Source organism: Cervus elaphus, chromosome 18, assembly GCF_910594005.1.
Source record: "Cervus elaphus chromosome 18, mCerEla1.1, whole genome shotgun sequence".
In the NCBI taxonomy this organism is placed as follows: domain Eukaryota; kingdom Metazoa; phylum Chordata; class Mammalia; order Artiodactyla; family Cervidae; genus Cervus; species Cervus elaphus.
The window spans coordinates 36,078,032-36,096,317 of NC_057832.1; the positions used below are offsets into that span (position 1 = coordinate 36,078,032).

The window sequence follows — 18,286 nt, forward strand, 5'->3', positions numbered from 1 at the left end:
GATAACTTAACTCTTAGACTGAGTAAATAATGGATACTAATTTACGTCCAAGAAAATAAAACAACATTCACAAGGCAGAAATTTTCATGAGACAATCGCATATCACTTTGTTTTTAACTATCCAGGAAAATAAGGGCAGTATCAGAAGCAAGGAATGATTACCATGACTGTAGCACGTATTCATTCTTCAGTGATGAGCATGTGAATATAAAAATGACTAGACATCAGTTTTGTTGAGAATCACCAATTTCCCCCAAAGTGCACAGTTTCTTTTAGAAGGCTTCTATCATAAGCATGTCCCTACTGTGGACTGGGTTCCGAAAGGGAAGCTTCCTTTAGTGAAGTCCCTCGACTTTTCTGTCTGGAGACTCACCCACCTCACTATGTGATTCACACACTGCCCCTCCTCCAACTCACTGAACATTTTCACAGTATCACTCAATTCTTAGACACTTTAAGCTCAGGGATAAAATTAAGTGCATTTCTTATGCCCAAAAAAAGCATCTCAAGAATTTTTCACTATTTTTTTCTTAAAGGAGTGTTGCAGAGGAACTTAAGAGTGAGTGACAGTTGACAGAGCTCTGGTTGCCCAGCAACTGGCAATTTAAATATCTAGGAGCTGATATGGTTTACCAACCTGATAAACAGCAAGGACTTTAATACAGTCTTAAAGACTGCTGCAGATGTTGCATTGAGCTATTTATATGTGTTGATCTGTCTCAGTTTATTTTAATATGTGCAGATATATATGTATGTACATATGCTTATTTTTTCCTCCGGAAGTGGAATATGAAAGAAAAGACTGTATTTCTTCCCCTCTGTGACATTAATAGAAGTTGCCTGCGATAAAATGGTTTGTTTTAGTCCCTTTGTTTTTATTCAGATACTCAGTTTCAGAGAAGGCCTTCTCATTCAGAGGGAATAAGTGTCTTGTGGATTGAGTGCTGTGTTTGTTTTGAGTTCTGAGACTGTATTTATATAGTCGGTAACCGTTATCTTATTTTTTGCAGGTTTTGTAATTCTCTTCATTTTTTTTTGGAAGGAGAGGAGTAATTGCTCTTTATTCTTCCCAGGAATTATAAGGTTTAATAGGTTTGGCTCTGAGTGTGTTAGTTTAATTGATTAGTGTGTTTTACTAATGGGATCAAGAGGCTTGATTTTATCATGAGCCAATTAGCTTCCTGGAGCAAGTTAATTTTCATCTTCTTGACCTTCCTGACCCTGAGTGGACATCGTTCATAGGTTCTTCCAAGCGATGATAAAATAGCTACAACCCATCAGTAATAACAGTATAGAAACCCAAAGGGTCTCCCTCCCTGGAGAGGCAGGCCAGCATTGTCATTTTGTATATCAACAACACAACGCACTTGAGTAGCAGCCTGTATAAATCCTACTGTCTTGTCAGGAATACAAGGCGCTACATAAAACAAGCTACTAACATCCTGTTACTAGCATAGAACCTGAAATAATTTTGAGGATAATTTTAACACTGAATATATTTTATGATATGGGAATTCAAATGTCGATTGTTTCCATCACAGGATAGTTGAAGGACACAGCGAGGTAACTTTAAAATTGTTTCTGAAAGCTTTACAATTCATTGAGTTAAGGCTTGAGGACCCTTGGGAAAGGAGGACATTTTTGCCAACCATGCATGTTTGATTTAAAATCCAACATCCTGAAGCTTCATGCCAGCTGTTTCAGGGTACCTTTCCTTCTACCTCTGATTACAGTGAAAACTCTCTTTCCTGAATTCTTGTAGTGCATAAGCTGTCCTGTTCCCTTTAAAAAATTATACTTATTAGGGCTGTGATGTTTCACGATTCTAGGGGCAGTTTGTAACACTGAGGCCCTGACTTTCATAATGATATTTCCCATTTATTGAGCATTGTGCTAAGTATTTTAAGTGTATTGTCATTTGTCCCTAGTGATCCTGTAAGTAGTTATTAGAGCCAGCATCTTATTGGTGAGGAAGGTCAGAGTGGTAGAGTAATTTACCCATAAAAGTATAGCAAGAAATTGGGAAGGTGGAGTTTTCTTTATGGTCTGTCAGGCTTCAGAGCCAGTTTACGTTATTCTCTCTGTTTCGTTGTTTCTTAATTGTTTATATATATGTCATTTCTCCAGTGGTTCTCACACTTTAGCTCACTTAAGAATCATTGTGGGAATTTGTTTAAAATGCCGTTTCTGGACTCTTGTTACACAGATTCTGATATTGAAGTTTCCAGGCAAGTTCCAAGTACGTTAATCTGTATTTTTAAGGGGGTCTTTAGACAACACTCTAAGAAATGGTGCGCTATCTGTGAGGCAGAAGTTATCTGAGCTGCCCCTTCAGCTCTGTACTGAACATTCACGGTAAGCACTCAGTGGTGCTGGTGGTTTAGTCACTAAGTCATGTCCTGTTCTTTGCGACCTTATAGACTGTAGTCCTCCAGGCTCCTCTGTCCCTGGGATTTCCCAGGCAAGAATAGTGGAGTGGGTTGCCATTTCCTTCTCCAGGGGATCTTCTTGACCCAGGGATTGAAATCATGTCTCCTGCATTTCAGGCGGATTCTTTACTGCCAAGCCACTGGGGAACCCCAAGCCTTGATAAGTACATGCTAAATTCAATCTCTGTTAAAACTGTTGCTGCCGTGCTAAATATAGCCCACAAAGTTTTGTAACATGAACCTGGGTGGTATCTTAACTTGACTACAAAGTTTGTGCAAGTTAGAAAAGTCGATATTAATTGGTTGAGTGAAGATGAAAGAACAAGATATCTGATATGATGATTCATTTTTCCTGTCTAACTGTATTCTGGAATTTTAGGGGTATTCGAAAATACTGGTGTGGGTTCTAAGGAAACCTCTGTAGAAAAAGGACATGCATAAGTGAAAAAAGAACCAGAGAGGGGTGGAATTGAGATAAATCTTATGTATAAAATAAGAGCTCTTTGGAAGAGGATGAGAAGGACATAAAAATGAAAGATAGAAGGTTGATTCAATTCGTTAGTAAAGGTGGGTTCTTTGGAAAGGGATCAGAGAATAAAATGACCTATTCAATTGGAAGAGACCTTGGAGAAGTCTAGTGGAAAAGAGGATCAAAGATAGCAGGATGGGCATAAAAGGAATCAATGACAACATAGGTGTTGGTTAGGGAAGAGTTCCATGTATTTCACGTTTTTTTGAGTGGTCCTGGCAGTCAGAGCTCATCCTGTTTTCCTTCTTGTGTGGATATTCTGCTGTTATCATTTCTTCACCTGAAGTGCTTACCTGTCCATGTATGAAGATGTGTCTTGGCTGGTTCAGAGCACTGAGTAACATAACCAGTGAAATCCTGCCCAAAATAGAAAGAGAAGCCTTAGGTCGGTTGAAATTCCCAAGGTGATTTGTTAAAACAATAGAGAAGTTCTTTGGAGAGGAATTTATATGTACTCAGGGAATATACTTCATGTTTCTCTTCAAATTTCTGCAAAATGATAGTTATTCCCAACTTTATTTTTAGGAACAAAAAATAGCTGTTTTTTGACATTGTAATGTTTTACTTTATGTCAATACCCAAATGGTTTTTAAAGTTTATGTATATATATTAAATATTAGGTAATACCAGTGAAAGATTAGGGCAATCATGGTATGTGCCTGTGTACTAAGTCGCTTCAGTCGTATCTTACTCTTTGTGACCCCTTGAACTGTGTGGCCTGCCGGGCTCCTCTGTCCATGGCGATTTTCCAGGCAAGAATACTGGAGTGGGTTGCCATGCCCTCCTCTGGGGATATTTGCAACTCAGGGACTGAACCCATGTCTCCTGTGGCTCCTGCATTGCAAGTGGATTCTTTATTGCTGAGCCACCAGGGAGGCCCAAACATGGTATATTCCAAAGCAAATAATAGTGCGGTACTTTTCTTTACGGCAGACATTTGCCTCCTCAAAGAAAAAAGCAAAGAAAGGAAAAGTTTTAGTAATTAGATTCCTATTGTAAGCCTCGTGGAGAGCGACAGATTAGCAGCTGTGTTGTAGGGTGAGAGGCACCATGTGTCACTGTTTTCTCCTGGGATGGAACTCGGCCTGAAGTAAAACACAGCTTCTATACTAATAATGATAATAATAGCTGACATTTTTGAGCACCTACTTCATACCAATTACTTTATTTTTTGTCCAAGCCTCATAGTGACCTGTTAAGTTAAATAATTCATGTTTAAGCAACTGAGGCTCAGAGAGGTTAATTGACTACCAGATCACCCAGCTAGTGAGACATCTTACATGGGCACTTCTGCATGAAGCGATTTTCAGAGCTTTAGTACATAGATTGCAGGATTTAAAAAAAAAATCACAGAAAAAAATTTAAATGTATTCAGTATTGAAGTTTGAAAGAAAGAACCATGTCGATCTAAATTGCACTGATGGATAAAGGTCTTTTGTATCTGGCTTGCTGATCATGACCCAAGCCTCCACGCTGCAGGGCGGTAGGCTGCGGGCCAGGTTCTTTTAAGCACGCTTGATCAGGCAAGTTTTCTGCAGGGAAGGTTATAGTGTATAGATCACAAAGCCCTCCTGCTGCACAGGTATCAGAGGTTGTCTGTTGCAAGTTCCTTCACTTCGACTATTACTTCCTTTTCTCAATTCTATTTTAGACTTTGGTCTCGTGTGTATTTACAAGTAGACAACGCTTTTTTTTTTCTAACAGCCTCTTTGCCATGACTAAGAGGAGGCTTGTATATCCTGCAGTTTCCAGGCATTGTGATTCTCATTTTAAACTCACACTGATGATAATGGTAGCTGACTTACTATTCCCTATTGTCCAAGGAGGGAAGTTGTAGGTAGGGGCCTTCAGAGGTGATCTCATAGAAATCAGTGCAAGGATTTTGATGAAATGGTCTTCACAGAAGCTGTTTGAGATATGATTTGGGTGCTGGACACCCTGGGGCTAAGCCGTGTGGTTTTAAACTCAGTGCTTACTAAGAAAAGGCCTATCTTTATTAGTACAGGCTCTGAAGTTGGCAGAATTTCTTCTTATAAAATGAGTTATCCAGCAGACCATTTCTGATTGTGTTATATATATTTTTAGATACTACCATTGTGTTATATTTCTAATATAGGCTAGTGAAACCTATTTTAAATATGCAAAATGTATGCATAACTAACCTTCCAAAATACATTCGGTGCTCTGTGTTACACCCTGCAGTGTAGCCTGTGCTTAAATGGTTCTCCTACAAGTTAGAAGAGAACTTATTATTTGCTCTTAAATTAGCACAGAGAGTGTATGTTTGCTGAGTGGCCCTCCAGTGGCCGTTCTGTTCTTACCTGTACTCTGAGAGTGCCTGTCAACTAGTTTTCCAGTCCCCAGAGTCTACAGGGTCCCATGGGTCCTGTTGTTTAAGACAACTTAAGGGTTGTCATTAGTGTTATTTTTTAATCCTGCTTCTGCTACTGAAGTTGAAGGGGAACGAGTATCCTTAAATCTCTATATCCCATTCTCCTGTGTCTTGATGAATACTAGTTTGAGTATTTTGATGCAATTGTGAATTTGTAGAACTCATCTAATGAATAAATGAATTTCCTCAGGCTGAGAAAAACCTGAAACGAATAAGGTGAGAAGCCGAAACTTTCCAGTGATCTGAGAAATCACTTCAGTTCAAAAGCCTTAATAATGACATTATCTAGGACAACATAATTCATAGGCAAATTTGTTTTGGGGTATCTGCTGTCTTAGCCTGATTCATGAAGACCCACACCTTGTCTGGGTCTACTCTTTCTAAATGGTTGTCCATGCTCCAGAGTATTTTTATCTCTTTGATTGATATAAGTCAAAGGACTATGTTCTAGTCCTTCAGAACTTTATACTAACAAATTGGATAAATGGTTCTGCCCCAAAGGTAGGCAAGTGAAGTTTTATTGGTTTAGCCCTTTCCCTTTAAGAATTTATTGTGTTCCTATATGTACCAGGCAGGTGGTAGATGTGGGGACTGCAGAGATGGGATAGTGCAATCCCTGAACCGAGGACTGTAGTCTCATGATGAATAAAAGTATGTCACTAATATAAGAGGTGCTTTTATTATCTGACATAAGGGGTGTTATACAGTTATGGTACAAGACACAGTGGGAACATAAATGAGGAAGCTGACCATTTACTTGGAGTGACTGGTTAAAAATTCTCACTTGAACATGACTTGAAAGAATTTGAGCTGGGAGGGAGAGAAGAGATGATAGTATTTTGGGGGCTAGGAGGCACAAAAGCATGGAAATGTGAACAACACTATACAGAAAGAATTAAGCCCGCAGTCATCTTATGTGTTTAAGTATAGCTACATAGACGCTCATACAGGTGTTCGTTCTGATTTCTCAATGCCTCTGCCTCAGCAGTAGTTGACAATGTTGAATATCACCCTAGGAGTAACGAGAGATTGTCTGGAACCATAGTAGTTATGTGTGAGGAAAAGAAGGAAGGAGAGAAATAGGGGTGAGAGGAAATAAATTATGAAGGAACTTGAATGCCAACTAAGGAGTTTATGGGTCACCACATTTTATTTACTAATTAATTCATTCAGACATTCTTTGGAGGCAAGGATACCAGATAGAAGGCTAGATAAAGAATGTGATCAAGAATAATTAATTACTTGAGCTAAGGCAGTATTCATTGAAAGGGAAAGGAGAGCCCAGATACAAAAGATGCTTTTAAGACATCAGTGTTCTGGCTTTGATGACTATCTTTGGGAAATGTGAGAAGTAAAGAATTAAAAAATTTCATCATGGGTAACTATCTGATATGTACACAATTAAGAGTTTGTTGAATTGAGTAGAATGTTAAGAGTGATTTTTATAGCATTTTTCTCCAAAAGATGAAATTATGGCAGAATATTAGGTTTTGAGGCATAAGATAGACACTGCAGGTCTGATGAACCTCCTCATGAACTCACTGCACCATACTGTGGGTGCTAGGAATTGAGTCAGCCCATGAAGCTGAGGACTTGGGGCTAATGGCTCCATCACAGAAGAGAAGGACTTCCAAATAATTGTGAATGGTTTTGTAGACTGAACTGTGCACTGCATCTTGCCCTAAGTCTGAGAAAAATATTTTAGAGACACAGTTTTTGTTAGTTACATAGACTACAAAATCATTCCACTTTCTCCTAATACCAATTGCCCAAAGGGGGGGCGGGAAAGAAAACTATGATAAGAAGCTTAGTTTATAGTTTTAAAAATCAAAATAAAGATTGTGGTAGGAAAATGAAGTCTTAGTCAAATTTGAAAGCTTACATTGTGAGAATTCCTATAGACATTTATTGTAATTATTTACTTTATCATCACTGGTTTTTGAGTTCAGTCTGTTCAATGACTAGGTAAATTCTTCAGTAAAGATCTGCAACTCAGTGAGTCAGTACTGAAACTGTGATGATTAGGTAGATAGAGTCTTGATATTCAAGCAGCTTTGCTAGAACAGCCTGTAATTCCCTGTGATGCAATGAAGAGAGGAGTGGGCTAAAAGGCAGAAGGCCAGCCCTCCCATTTGTCATCTGCATATCTGTGAACAAATTGTCAAAACTTCTCTAAGCCTCAAATTCTTCATCTATAAAATGGGGATAAAAATGGCTTAGTATACTCCAGGGCTGTTGTGAGGATCAGAGGAAATAATCCTCGTGCAAATTCTTTGTGATCTGTAAAGCTCTGCTGACTTGCCCATTATAGAACATTAAGGAAGGCAGGTGGAGTAGTTCAAGGATCTGTGGAACCACCTCCACAATAATGTTAATGATAAGCACAGTGTGGGCTGGGTCAGTGTAATGTGTTCATGCCCTCTTTCCCTGGCTGCACAGGCAGGCTAAAGCATTGCAAGATGTCATCCTCTTGGGCTATTGCCCTGTGCTCTATCCCAGGACAATAGCACTGATGTACTTGCAGGCAGCTGACCAACTTGTAGTCAGAGATGACTTCTTTGAAGCAGACTCTTAACTCCCGATTGTGGATCCAGGTCCCTCAAGGAATATGGTGGTGGTGGTTTAGTCGCTAAGTTGTGTCTGACTCTTGCGACCCCATTGACTGTAGCCCGCCAGTCTCCTCTGTCCACAGGATCCTCTAGGCAAGAATACTGGCGTGGGTTGCCATTTCCTTCTCCAGGGGATCTTCCCAACCCAGGAATTGAAACCGGGTCTCCTGCCTTGCAGGCAGGTTCTTTACCAACTGAGCGACAAGGGAAGCCCTCAAGGAGTACAGTTGACCCAAAACAACCATTCTTGGCTTTCAATAGGGAAGAGGTTTATGCAGCAATTTTGCTTTTGCTGTGCTTATGTTATCTCCTGAAGTGTGCATATGCATGTGTGTATACACTCTTTACAGCATGGACAAATCAAGGTGCTAGTTAATTGAAACTGTTATTTGAAGGCAGATATAGTTCTGTATCTGCTTTAATAATCTGTATTCGCAAATAATCAGCATAACTTTATTCTTTTTTTTTTTCACTTATCTACCCACATAAAGGTCAGTTTCCTTTTATTTGTAGTTCAGACTTATTGTAAGAATGACTAATATTGTAGGGGAAAACCTCCCTATTCTAAGAAAATAGTTTGTTTTTCTGCAGTCCATTTAGATAAAGAACCTTGGGAAGATTTAAGAATAAATTGTCCTTTTTCATTGACAAATATTCCCCCACTGGCCCCTCTTTCTTTTCCAGGCAACTAAAAATAGTCTTAATTTGTGCCAAATTCTGAATCAGTTTTGTCCCTAAGAGGTGTGAATAGGACTACTCATCCACTGATCTTGTCCATGAGTAGAGGGAAGTGTGTGGTTGTCCATGAGTAGAGGGAAGTGTGTGGAGGCTCTGATGCATGCACACAGACACACACACCCCATATGCATATACATGTAGAGGGCCACATCCCTGGAACATTTTAGGAGAACTCTTTAAATGGCTGTATTTCAGGTATGCAGCTATAGTAACTGTGGTAACTTTGGTTTAATGTGGCTTGTCGGAAATGCAGATATCATAAGTGGAAACTAGCAGCAGCAGCAGCAGTATGCATCAACATAGAAATGCATGTTAATTTTCTTTATAACAGTGTTCAGATAACCAAGCTTTCATAATGTTAGAAGAATATGTAATGATTAGGCAGTTATTGAAAAGGTTGAATGGCACAGAGAGTAGCTTACATTTTTGAAAGGTATTTAATGATGGTGTTTTGCAAACCAAATTCATATTTTCACTTGAGATTCACTTTGCATCTCAAGTCCAGAGCTTTGAAGATAAAACTGTACAGTTGTGTATTGATACAATTATGTATTGATAAATGGCCATAGACAGTTGTCATGCGTGTTTGTGGAAATAAATGGCAGAAGTGTGTAGAAATAGAAAGATCTTTTTAATCTTAGATTTTGGGACAAGTAGCAAAACTTTGGCTTTGTATGTATGTTCAGCTTTTGGAAATTATTGGTTAAATTGAGTCTTATTTGAAGTATACTAGTGTCAATTGTACAAAGTGGCATTATGGATTAAAAATAACTTTTTTCCAAAACACAGAGTAACTATGCCTTTGAGGGAAAGTACCTTCCAATGCTGCTTCACTTACAGTCTCTTAAAGTTTCCTGTCCCTCGCTTTTTGTTATTTTTGATTTGAAATCAGACTGTGCTATTGAGAATCAAGAATGTATCTAGAGCATTTTAAAATACTTTAGGTTGCAGTGTAAAAAAACTAAAATGTCAAAAATCTAAAAGTACACAGTCATCAATTTTAGGTAGTCTATAAATTCAAATTTCACTCAATTTTAGCTTTCACTTTGTTTCATTAACCTTTTAACTATGAAGCATATGACATCTCAATTTTCTCACCTATAAGGATAGGGAAGGGAGTTACAAGTATCTATTAGCATGGTTGATGTGAAGATAATGTAAAATATGGTAATATGTCTAAAAGTACTTTGTAACTAAAGAACTATGCAAATAATGTTATTACATTAAAAATATAATACTGACATCTTTTTATTTGGAAGCCACTGTCAGAATGTCTGTTTGCTGATATAGAAATCAAAGGAATTTTTTGCTCTTCATTTTTCATCTTTTTTTTTATAGAAATACTGCTTTCTCATCAACCTGGAAATTAAGATTCTTTAAATAATGCTGATAAAGTAGCACATCGGTATAAATTTTTGAAGCAGATTTATGAAAATATGCAATAAAATTGTTTCTAAATCATAATGTATATCCAGCATGAATGATGTGGTAAGAATTAGCCTGTTAGAATTGATTACTCTACCTATTTTTAATAACTAGCATACTTCTATTTTAAGACCATTTGAAGTGTTATAGGTATTCTTAGTGATGTTATATGGTTCTTCAAGGGAAATATGTATTTATATCTGCTTTATACATTTGGACAAAAATAGTAATAACACTTTCACAATACTGATTGGAAAACGAGTCACAATAAATATGTTGGATTTTCAAGATAAAAAGATGTACGGTTCTCAGATTTACAGCATACTGTCTATAAAAATAGTGCAATTGGGATATACTATTTTAGTAAGAAACTCATTAAGTACAACTTTAAGAGCTTCTTTTTCCTCTTGATTTTTTAAACTTTGAAATTCCAGTAAGCTGTTGGGAAAATGTCCTTCCTATTGCTCTTTGCTGCCGTGTCTAGAAGTGAGAGTACATTCAAATTAAAAACAGAAAGTCCCTTAAATTCCTTTCAAGAAGTCCATCCTGTAAGTGCCACTCCTGGAAAGACTATGGTTGTTATTACTTTTGACTGGAACAAGATTGCAAAAGACTTGAAGAAGAAATGGAAATAGTAATGAGAATTTTCTGTCACCCTTGCAGTTTACGGTGCATTTGTTACACTTCTTTTTAGTCTATTACAGTGTTTTTGGCAAGAAGTCCTTACCTTTAGAAGGAAATCTGTAACAGTAATAGTTAAGAATACTATATAATGAGATACTTATTATAATTAAAATTTAAAATGTCTGTAGTAATGATGATAACAAATTAGTTATAATTGTAAATAGGAAACTAATTATAATTATGTGGAGTGCTTTTCAGGCTTCCCAGGTGACTCAGTGGTAAATAATCCGCCTGCCCACACAGGAGACTCAGGTTCAATCCCTGGGTCGGGAAGATTCCTTGGAGAAAGGAGTGACAATCCACTCTAGTATTCTTACTTGGGGAATCCCGTGGACAGAGAAGCCTGGTGGACTATATAGTTCATGGGGTTGCAAAGGAGTCGAACATGACTTAGCGACTAAACAACAATAACACAAAGTGTTTTTCACGTATTCTTTCCACATCTATTATTTTATTTTAGTGTTTGAATATTTTTGTGCTTTGGTAAATTTGCTCTTCTATAAATGAAGACTTAAGAAACCTGGGAGGTAGATGTGACTACCTCAGAGACTCTCCGTCGAGCTGTGGCTGAACTGAAACTCAAGGCTGGTCCTCTTATATTTCTTTTCCTGTGTGGCTTGATGTAATGTATATAATACACAGGCATTTTTCTTACATTCTAGGTTCTGCCTAGACCAGCTTCTCGTGGACCAGCATTGCCAGCTAACAGAAGGCTGTGAGTCTGCATCTCGGCCCATCCATCCTTCTCCTTATTCCCATGATGAGTTCACCAGTGCGGTCCGGTCAGTCTGGTTGCTTTTTAAACTTTAAACAAATTTAGTATGAAAGATGTTGTTTTGTATTGCTTCAAGTTAGGCAATTTAAATTGTGAAATGACTTTTTTCTCCTGATGAAGTTTGTTCGATATAATGAATTTTGAACTGTGTTCTATAGCCAGTCCTCTATTGCATAACCAACTTGCATTCCAGGCAATTAATTTCATTTGCTTTGTTATCTGAGCAGTAGACTTTAATTCTTCTGCTGCAAATGTAACATTTGGGGTGAATTTTATGAAGTTATAAATATTTATTAAATATGACGTAGGCATCTAATTTACATCCATAGTCTTTCTGACCAAATACCTGTCTGTATGCTTTTTAAACGGTGTCATGGTCTTTGCAAGTCAGCTTGTGGATTTACTCCTCTTCCATCTCTGTGACACACAGGAAGGATATTTTTCTTCCCCACCCTTCTTTGCTGCCACTCCTGTTTCCTATATACATATTTAATTATAATCTCAACACCTGCTTCCTCTGAGTCCAGTTAATGTGTGGCTCATCTAGTGTTGTGATCAGCACAGCCAACACCCGTTTCTCCAGGAATAGGGTGTCACTTTTGGAACAAACACGATCCAAATCTTCAGAATGATGGAATAGCTTCAGATATCACATGTGAAACATAGACAAATTTAAAAAGAATTTTCTGTTTGGATCATTATGGGAGTATTTATTTCTGTGTATTCTTTAAAAATATTTCAGCATATTGATATCCTTGAGTTATCCAACTCCTAAGGTTGAAGCTAGTATAATATTTTACTCAGTTTATCTTTTGCCAAGATTTTCACTCTGTGGAGGGCTGGTCACACCCAGATCAGCTGCTCTGGAATTTCAGTGTCTCATCAGCCTTCCCCACATCCCCAGCAAGTTGCCAGTTTCTGTGTTGAATTTGGAACTAGAAATTATTGGAAAGTGTAACAGTATTTGTTTGTTCTAAATGATGTAGTAAAGATATTCCAGAATCTTTAGTCACAGTCATGATTTATAATTGGCATTATTATCTGAATAAGAGATGAAGTTACCTAGGCTTCTTATATCTGAGTCCATGTAGCTCAGGGGTTCTCAAACTTTAGCATCAGTGGGAGGGCTTGTTAAAATGAAGCCACTTCCCCATTTTTTTTTGGATTCAGGTCCTAGGTGTGTCCCAGGAATTGCAGTATTTACAGGTTTCTCTAGGTGATGCTGTTGCTGCCTGGGGACTGCACTTTGGGAAGCACGGGTCTAGCCTACTAAACCTCTTCCATCCTTCACCTCTGTCTGCTCCCCACCCACTCTTGGCCCCACACCCCTACCCTCACAGGCAGCCCTCTGTGTGACCTGCGTTACTTATCACAATTAAGTATCTAATTACAGTCCTTTCTATTGAGTTGAACCTAAAATGATATTTGCATCTTATATATGTGTATATTACCTTTAAAATATGTATTACAGTAAGTCCCCTACACATGAACGAGTTCCATTCCAAGAGTGCGTTTGTAAGTTCAATTTGTTAGCAAGTCCAACAAAGTTAGCCTAGGTCCTCACTAACACAATCCGTTGTATGGTACTGTACTGTAATAAGTTTATAATACTTTTCACACAAATAACACATGCATGAAAAATAAGCAGAAAAGTGAAGCATTTTTAACCTTATAGCACAGACCCTTAGAAGGTAGAGAAGTACAACCGCTGGCTTACAGGGGCCGGCACACATGTCCACAGCTTTGAAAGTTCACATCTTTAAGGTTCGTATGTAGGGGACTTGCTGTATGTATATTTTCTCTGTCAATGGGAGTATATATATTTATTTATATATAAATTTAATGTTTCAAAATTACATAATTTAAAAGAAACATTTAATTTAGAAATACCATAGTCAAACATTTTTTTCTTGTGGTAGAATGTGTTGGAATCATTAAAAAACATACTGAAAGAAGTTGGAACAAATTGGCTGAGTACAGATGTGGCTTACAGATGTGGAACAGGTATAGCAGGCTAGACCGGTGCTTCCTAAACTTACTCCATTTCTACTAGTTACCATCTAGAATTTATACAGGGAGTGCCCTTAATTCTCAAGACCAGAAGCTATACTTTTTATTTATTTTTATAAAATTGTCTATGTCTCTTTATTCTCTACTCATCTTCCCGTCTCTTTATTCTCTACTCATCTTCCCCATATCTTCTCCACATTGTTTGTTTACCTCCCACTTTTACTTCACAGAGAATGACAGGCCAGATAGAACCATGGGAAAGTAGATTTTTTGTTATTTCTACCTGAATTTGTAATCTTGAAATGGACACAAAATGCAGATCTCATTATGGCTAATGAAGGATGAAACTATATGGCAAATTTTTGGATCCAAATTATAATTAAACTCAACTTATAAAATTTAACTTTTAAATAATTATTGGATTCACTTATTTTCTTCTTTTTTTATTGAAGTATAGTTGATGTGCAATATTATGTAAGCTACAGGTGTACAATATAGTGGTTCACAATTTTTAAAGATTACTTTCCATTTATAGTTGTTGTAAAATATTGGCTACATTCCCCATGTTGTTTAATATACACTTGTAGCTTATTTTATATATGACAAGTTCTATCTGTATATTGCCCCTCTCCCCTTTCCTCTCCCTCATGGTAATCACTAGTTTTTCCTCTGTATCTGTAAATCTGTTTCTTTTTGGTTACATTCACTAGTTTGTTGTACTTTTTAGATTCCACATGTAAGTGATATCATACAGTATTTGTTTCTCTAACTTATTTCACTCAGCGTAATTCTCTTTGTGTCCATTCATGTTTTGCACATGGCAGAATTTCAAAATGGACCCTTTTATTTTTAATGTGAAACACACAATCCTGTCAGAACACTGTTGTAAGCCGTTAGATTCCCAGTTTAGCCGGTCAAGGCCTGTTTAAAGGTATATACTTGGCAATGAATGAATACAGAAATATTTTGATCACCTTATTTGAAAAGGAGAATCGATATAATGTAATAAGAAATATTTAAAAATTTCACCTGGTTAAAAAAAGTGGACCAAATGACAGGAAGACAAACAGGTGAGAAATTCTGTGGTTGATGCTTAATGTGATCTGTGGACATCTTAGGTCGTTTCTCAGGTATGTCTGTATTACATTTAATTTCATTCTAAAAGTAATGAGTTTTTATTGAGAGATCAATGTAAGGGTTATTCCAGTCTTAATTTTCTCATCTGATGTGTGGAATAGAATGTGGGAGTGCCATTTTTGTTGTTGAGGTAACTGCTTAAGAGGTAAAGTATATTGGGCAAAAAAGCTATAGAAACGAAGTGTACATGTAAGGAACAGATGGTCAGAAATAACATTTACTGAACTTTGTGAGGTAAAAGAGAAAAGGAAGACAGATGAATGCATGCACCTAACTTTTGAGAGAGAAAAAATATATATGATTAAAGGAGTTTCAGGTTAAATAGAAATCTTATTGTCTGTGCAGCATAGACTGTTGTTTGTGTAAGAAGGGGACGTGAATCCATGTTTTAAGTGTGTATAGAGAAGGAGTGTGTAGCACATACATTCAGCTTCTTATGCTCAATTTGTAGCATTATATAAAGACTCAGAGTTCCTATATGTAAATGTAATATATAATAAGATGATCAAATATACTGGTCTCCCTTTCAAAAGGACAAAGTTAAATAATACCAAATACTTGGATTAATCCCACAGATACCTAGCATAGCTCACTATTGGTAATATTTGACAACTGAAATCAGCATACCCTTCCAAGAGTATGATTTTGTAATATGAAAATGTCCTTTGAGGCTGCTGTTTGGCTGAGGAGGTTATTGCCCGTCATGATAATCGTTTAGTTAGAAGGAGAGTGGATGATAAATGAGACAGTCACCAAGTGAAGCTCATTTGACTTTAGAGTCATTAAAATTTTTCTTATGGACTTTTCTTTCTTATAAATGCTTCTGGTCTGCTGAGAGCAGCATTCTACAGAGGTCTTAATCAGTTACGTTTGGAGAGTTCTTATGAATGAACTCTAAATTGAAGAAAGTCATAGCAGATGGATCAGGCAGTGGGACTCTTTTCTGTTTATTCCAAATGCAAACTGCCATCAGAGAGACCTGAAATGCACTTTGCGTTTATATAAAGGAAAATGTTCTAGCCACAAACATTAAAACATTCTTCAGCTACTGTTAGCCTGTATCTCACGGTGCCATATATATTCTGCTGGTGAGAAGTAACCTAATTGTTTGACTTAGAAAAACTGTTTTTCTCACATCTCCTTGAAAAAAAACCTGTCTAAAAAGAATTAAATTGGTCTTATGCAATCACCATCCATTTGTTTTTCCTTTGTTCTGCAAAGGGCTCTAAGGAGTTATTGTACACCAAAAAAATAGTCTCACTCCAGTTGTTCCAGAAATTCTTTATAGTAAGTATTTCAGATAGAGTATTTCTGTTTGTCTTGAGAATTGGTTCTGGGACGGTACAAGTCTTATTTTCCTCAGGCACTGACAAAATTCTCATAGAAGTTCTCTAGCCATATTCAAATACAGTCAGTATCAAGGACTAAATATTTCTGTCTCAATCATATATTCAGTCAAACAATAAATACTGATTTCTGAATATGGAATACACTGAATTTTATTTTAATCTTGCTTCCCCAATAATGTTCTACGTTAGAGCACTGGGCATTGCTTTTGGGCTCTGAGGAGTCTGAATGGAGAAAAGACTACAGGCATGAGACTGGCAGCTAGCTGCTGCAGTTAAGATAGTCATTCATTCAAAACTTACTATGCATGTATTTGGGCTTCCCTGATAGCTCAGTTGGTAAAGAATCACCTGTAATGAAGGAGACCCTGGCTTGACTCCTGGGTTGGGAAGATCCGCTGGAGAAGGGATTGGCTACCCACTCCAGTATTCTGACCTAGAGAACTCCATGGACTGTATACACCCTGGCATCGCAAAGAGTCGGACACGACTGAATGACTTTCACTGACTCACTCATACATGTATTTTGTACTAAGCTGTGTGTTATTCAGTGGGGACACAAACAGTACTAAAATCATGGTTTCTACCATTATGGACATACCTTTTAGTGAGAGAGACAGAAGTGTAAATAGTTTTGGTCCATTCAGTGTGTTAAGTATTTCAATAATTATAGGAACAGAAGTTAATTTCGTCAGTATAGCAGTCTATACAACATTTCTGGTAATTTATTTTTATCAGGATTGCCAAAATTCAGAAGGGAAGACATTAGGGCTCATCTAACCTAGAGTTTTCCAAACATGTCAGGTAATAAATATCATCTGGTGCTCTTGTCAAAAATATAGGTTCTCAGACCACTCCCCGCCCCCGCCCCTCCTGCCCCCTGCCACTGTTAAAAAAAAAAGACATGCTAAGCTATAGCTCACTTATTTTGCTTTCTGATACATAAAAACCTAGTACTGTTGAAAACTTGTTCAGTTCAGTTCAGTCGCTCAGTCGTGTCCGACTCTTTGCAACTCCATGAATCGCAGCACGCCAGGCCTCCTTGTCCATCACCAACTCCCGGAGCTTACTCAAACTCATGCCCATTGAGACGGTGATGCCATCCAGCCATCTCATCCTCTGTCGTCCCCTTCTCCTACTGCCCCCAATCCCTCCCAGCATCAGGGTCATTTCCAATGAGTCAGCTCTTTGCATGAGGTGGTCAAAGTATTGGAGTTTCAGATTCAGCATCAGTCCTTCCAGTGAACACCCAGGACTGATCTCCTTTAGGATGGACTGGTTGGCTCTCCTTGCAGTCCAAGGGACTCTCAAGAGTCTTCTCCAACACCACAGTTCAAAAGCATCAATTTTTCGGCGCTCAGCTTTCTTCACAGTCCAACTCTCACATCCATACATGACCACTGGAAAAACCATAGCCTTGACTAGACGGACCTTTGTTGGCAAAGTAATGTCTCTGCTTTTTAATATGCTCTCTAGGTTGGTCATAACTTTCCTTCCAAGGAGTAAGCATCTTTTAATTTCATGGCTGCATTCACCATCTGCAGTGATTTTGGAGCCCCCCAAAAATAACATCAGCCACTGTTTCTCCATCTATATCCCATGAAGTGATGGGACCAGATGCCATAATCTTAGTTTTCTGAATGTTGAGCTTTAAGCCAAATTTTTCACTCTCCTATTTCACTTTCATCAAGAGGCTTTTTAATTCCTCTTCACTTTCTGCCATAAGGGTGGTGTCATCTACATATCTGAGATTATTGATATTTCTCCCAGGAATCTTGATTCCAGCTTGTGCTTCTTCCAGCCCAGCATTTCTCATGATATACTCTGCATATAAGTTAAATAAGCAGGGTGACAATATACAGCGTTGACATACTCCTTTCCTATTTGGAACCAGTCTGTTGCTCCATGTCCAGTTCTAACTGTTGCTTCTTGGCCTACGTATAGATTTCTCAAGAGGCAGGTCAGGTGGTCTGGTATTTCCATCTCTTGAAGAATTTTCCATAGTTTATTGTGATCCACACAGTCAAAGGCTTTGGCATAGTCAATAAGGCAGAAATAGATGCTTTTCTGGAACTCTCTTGCTTTCTCGATGATCCAGCAGATATTGGCAATTTGATCTCTGGTTCCTCTGCCTTTTCTAAAACCAGCTTGAACTTCTGGAAGTTCACGGTTCATGTATTGCTGAAGCCTGGCTTGGAGAATTTTGAGCATT

At 37.8% G+C, this 18,286-nt stretch overlaps 1 protein-coding gene across 7 annotated transcripts in view; it reads left to right on the plus strand.

Annotated features, from left to right (window-relative positions):
* The window catches only part of HDAC9 (histone deacetylase 9), a 986,419-nt gene that overhangs the window by 67,448 nt on the left and 900,685 nt on the right, over positions 1–18,286 (plus strand). For all 7 annotated transcript variants that reach the window (XM_043872541.1, XM_043872548.1, XM_043872545.1 and 4 more), the window contains exon 2: positions 11,469–11,588. In XM_043872541.1, coding sequence (XP_043728476.1) covers positions 11,564–11,588 — 25 coding nt within the window. In that variant the 5' untranslated portion in view covers positions 11,469–11,563. The remainder of the gene's footprint in view (positions 1–11,468; positions 11,589–18,286) is intronic.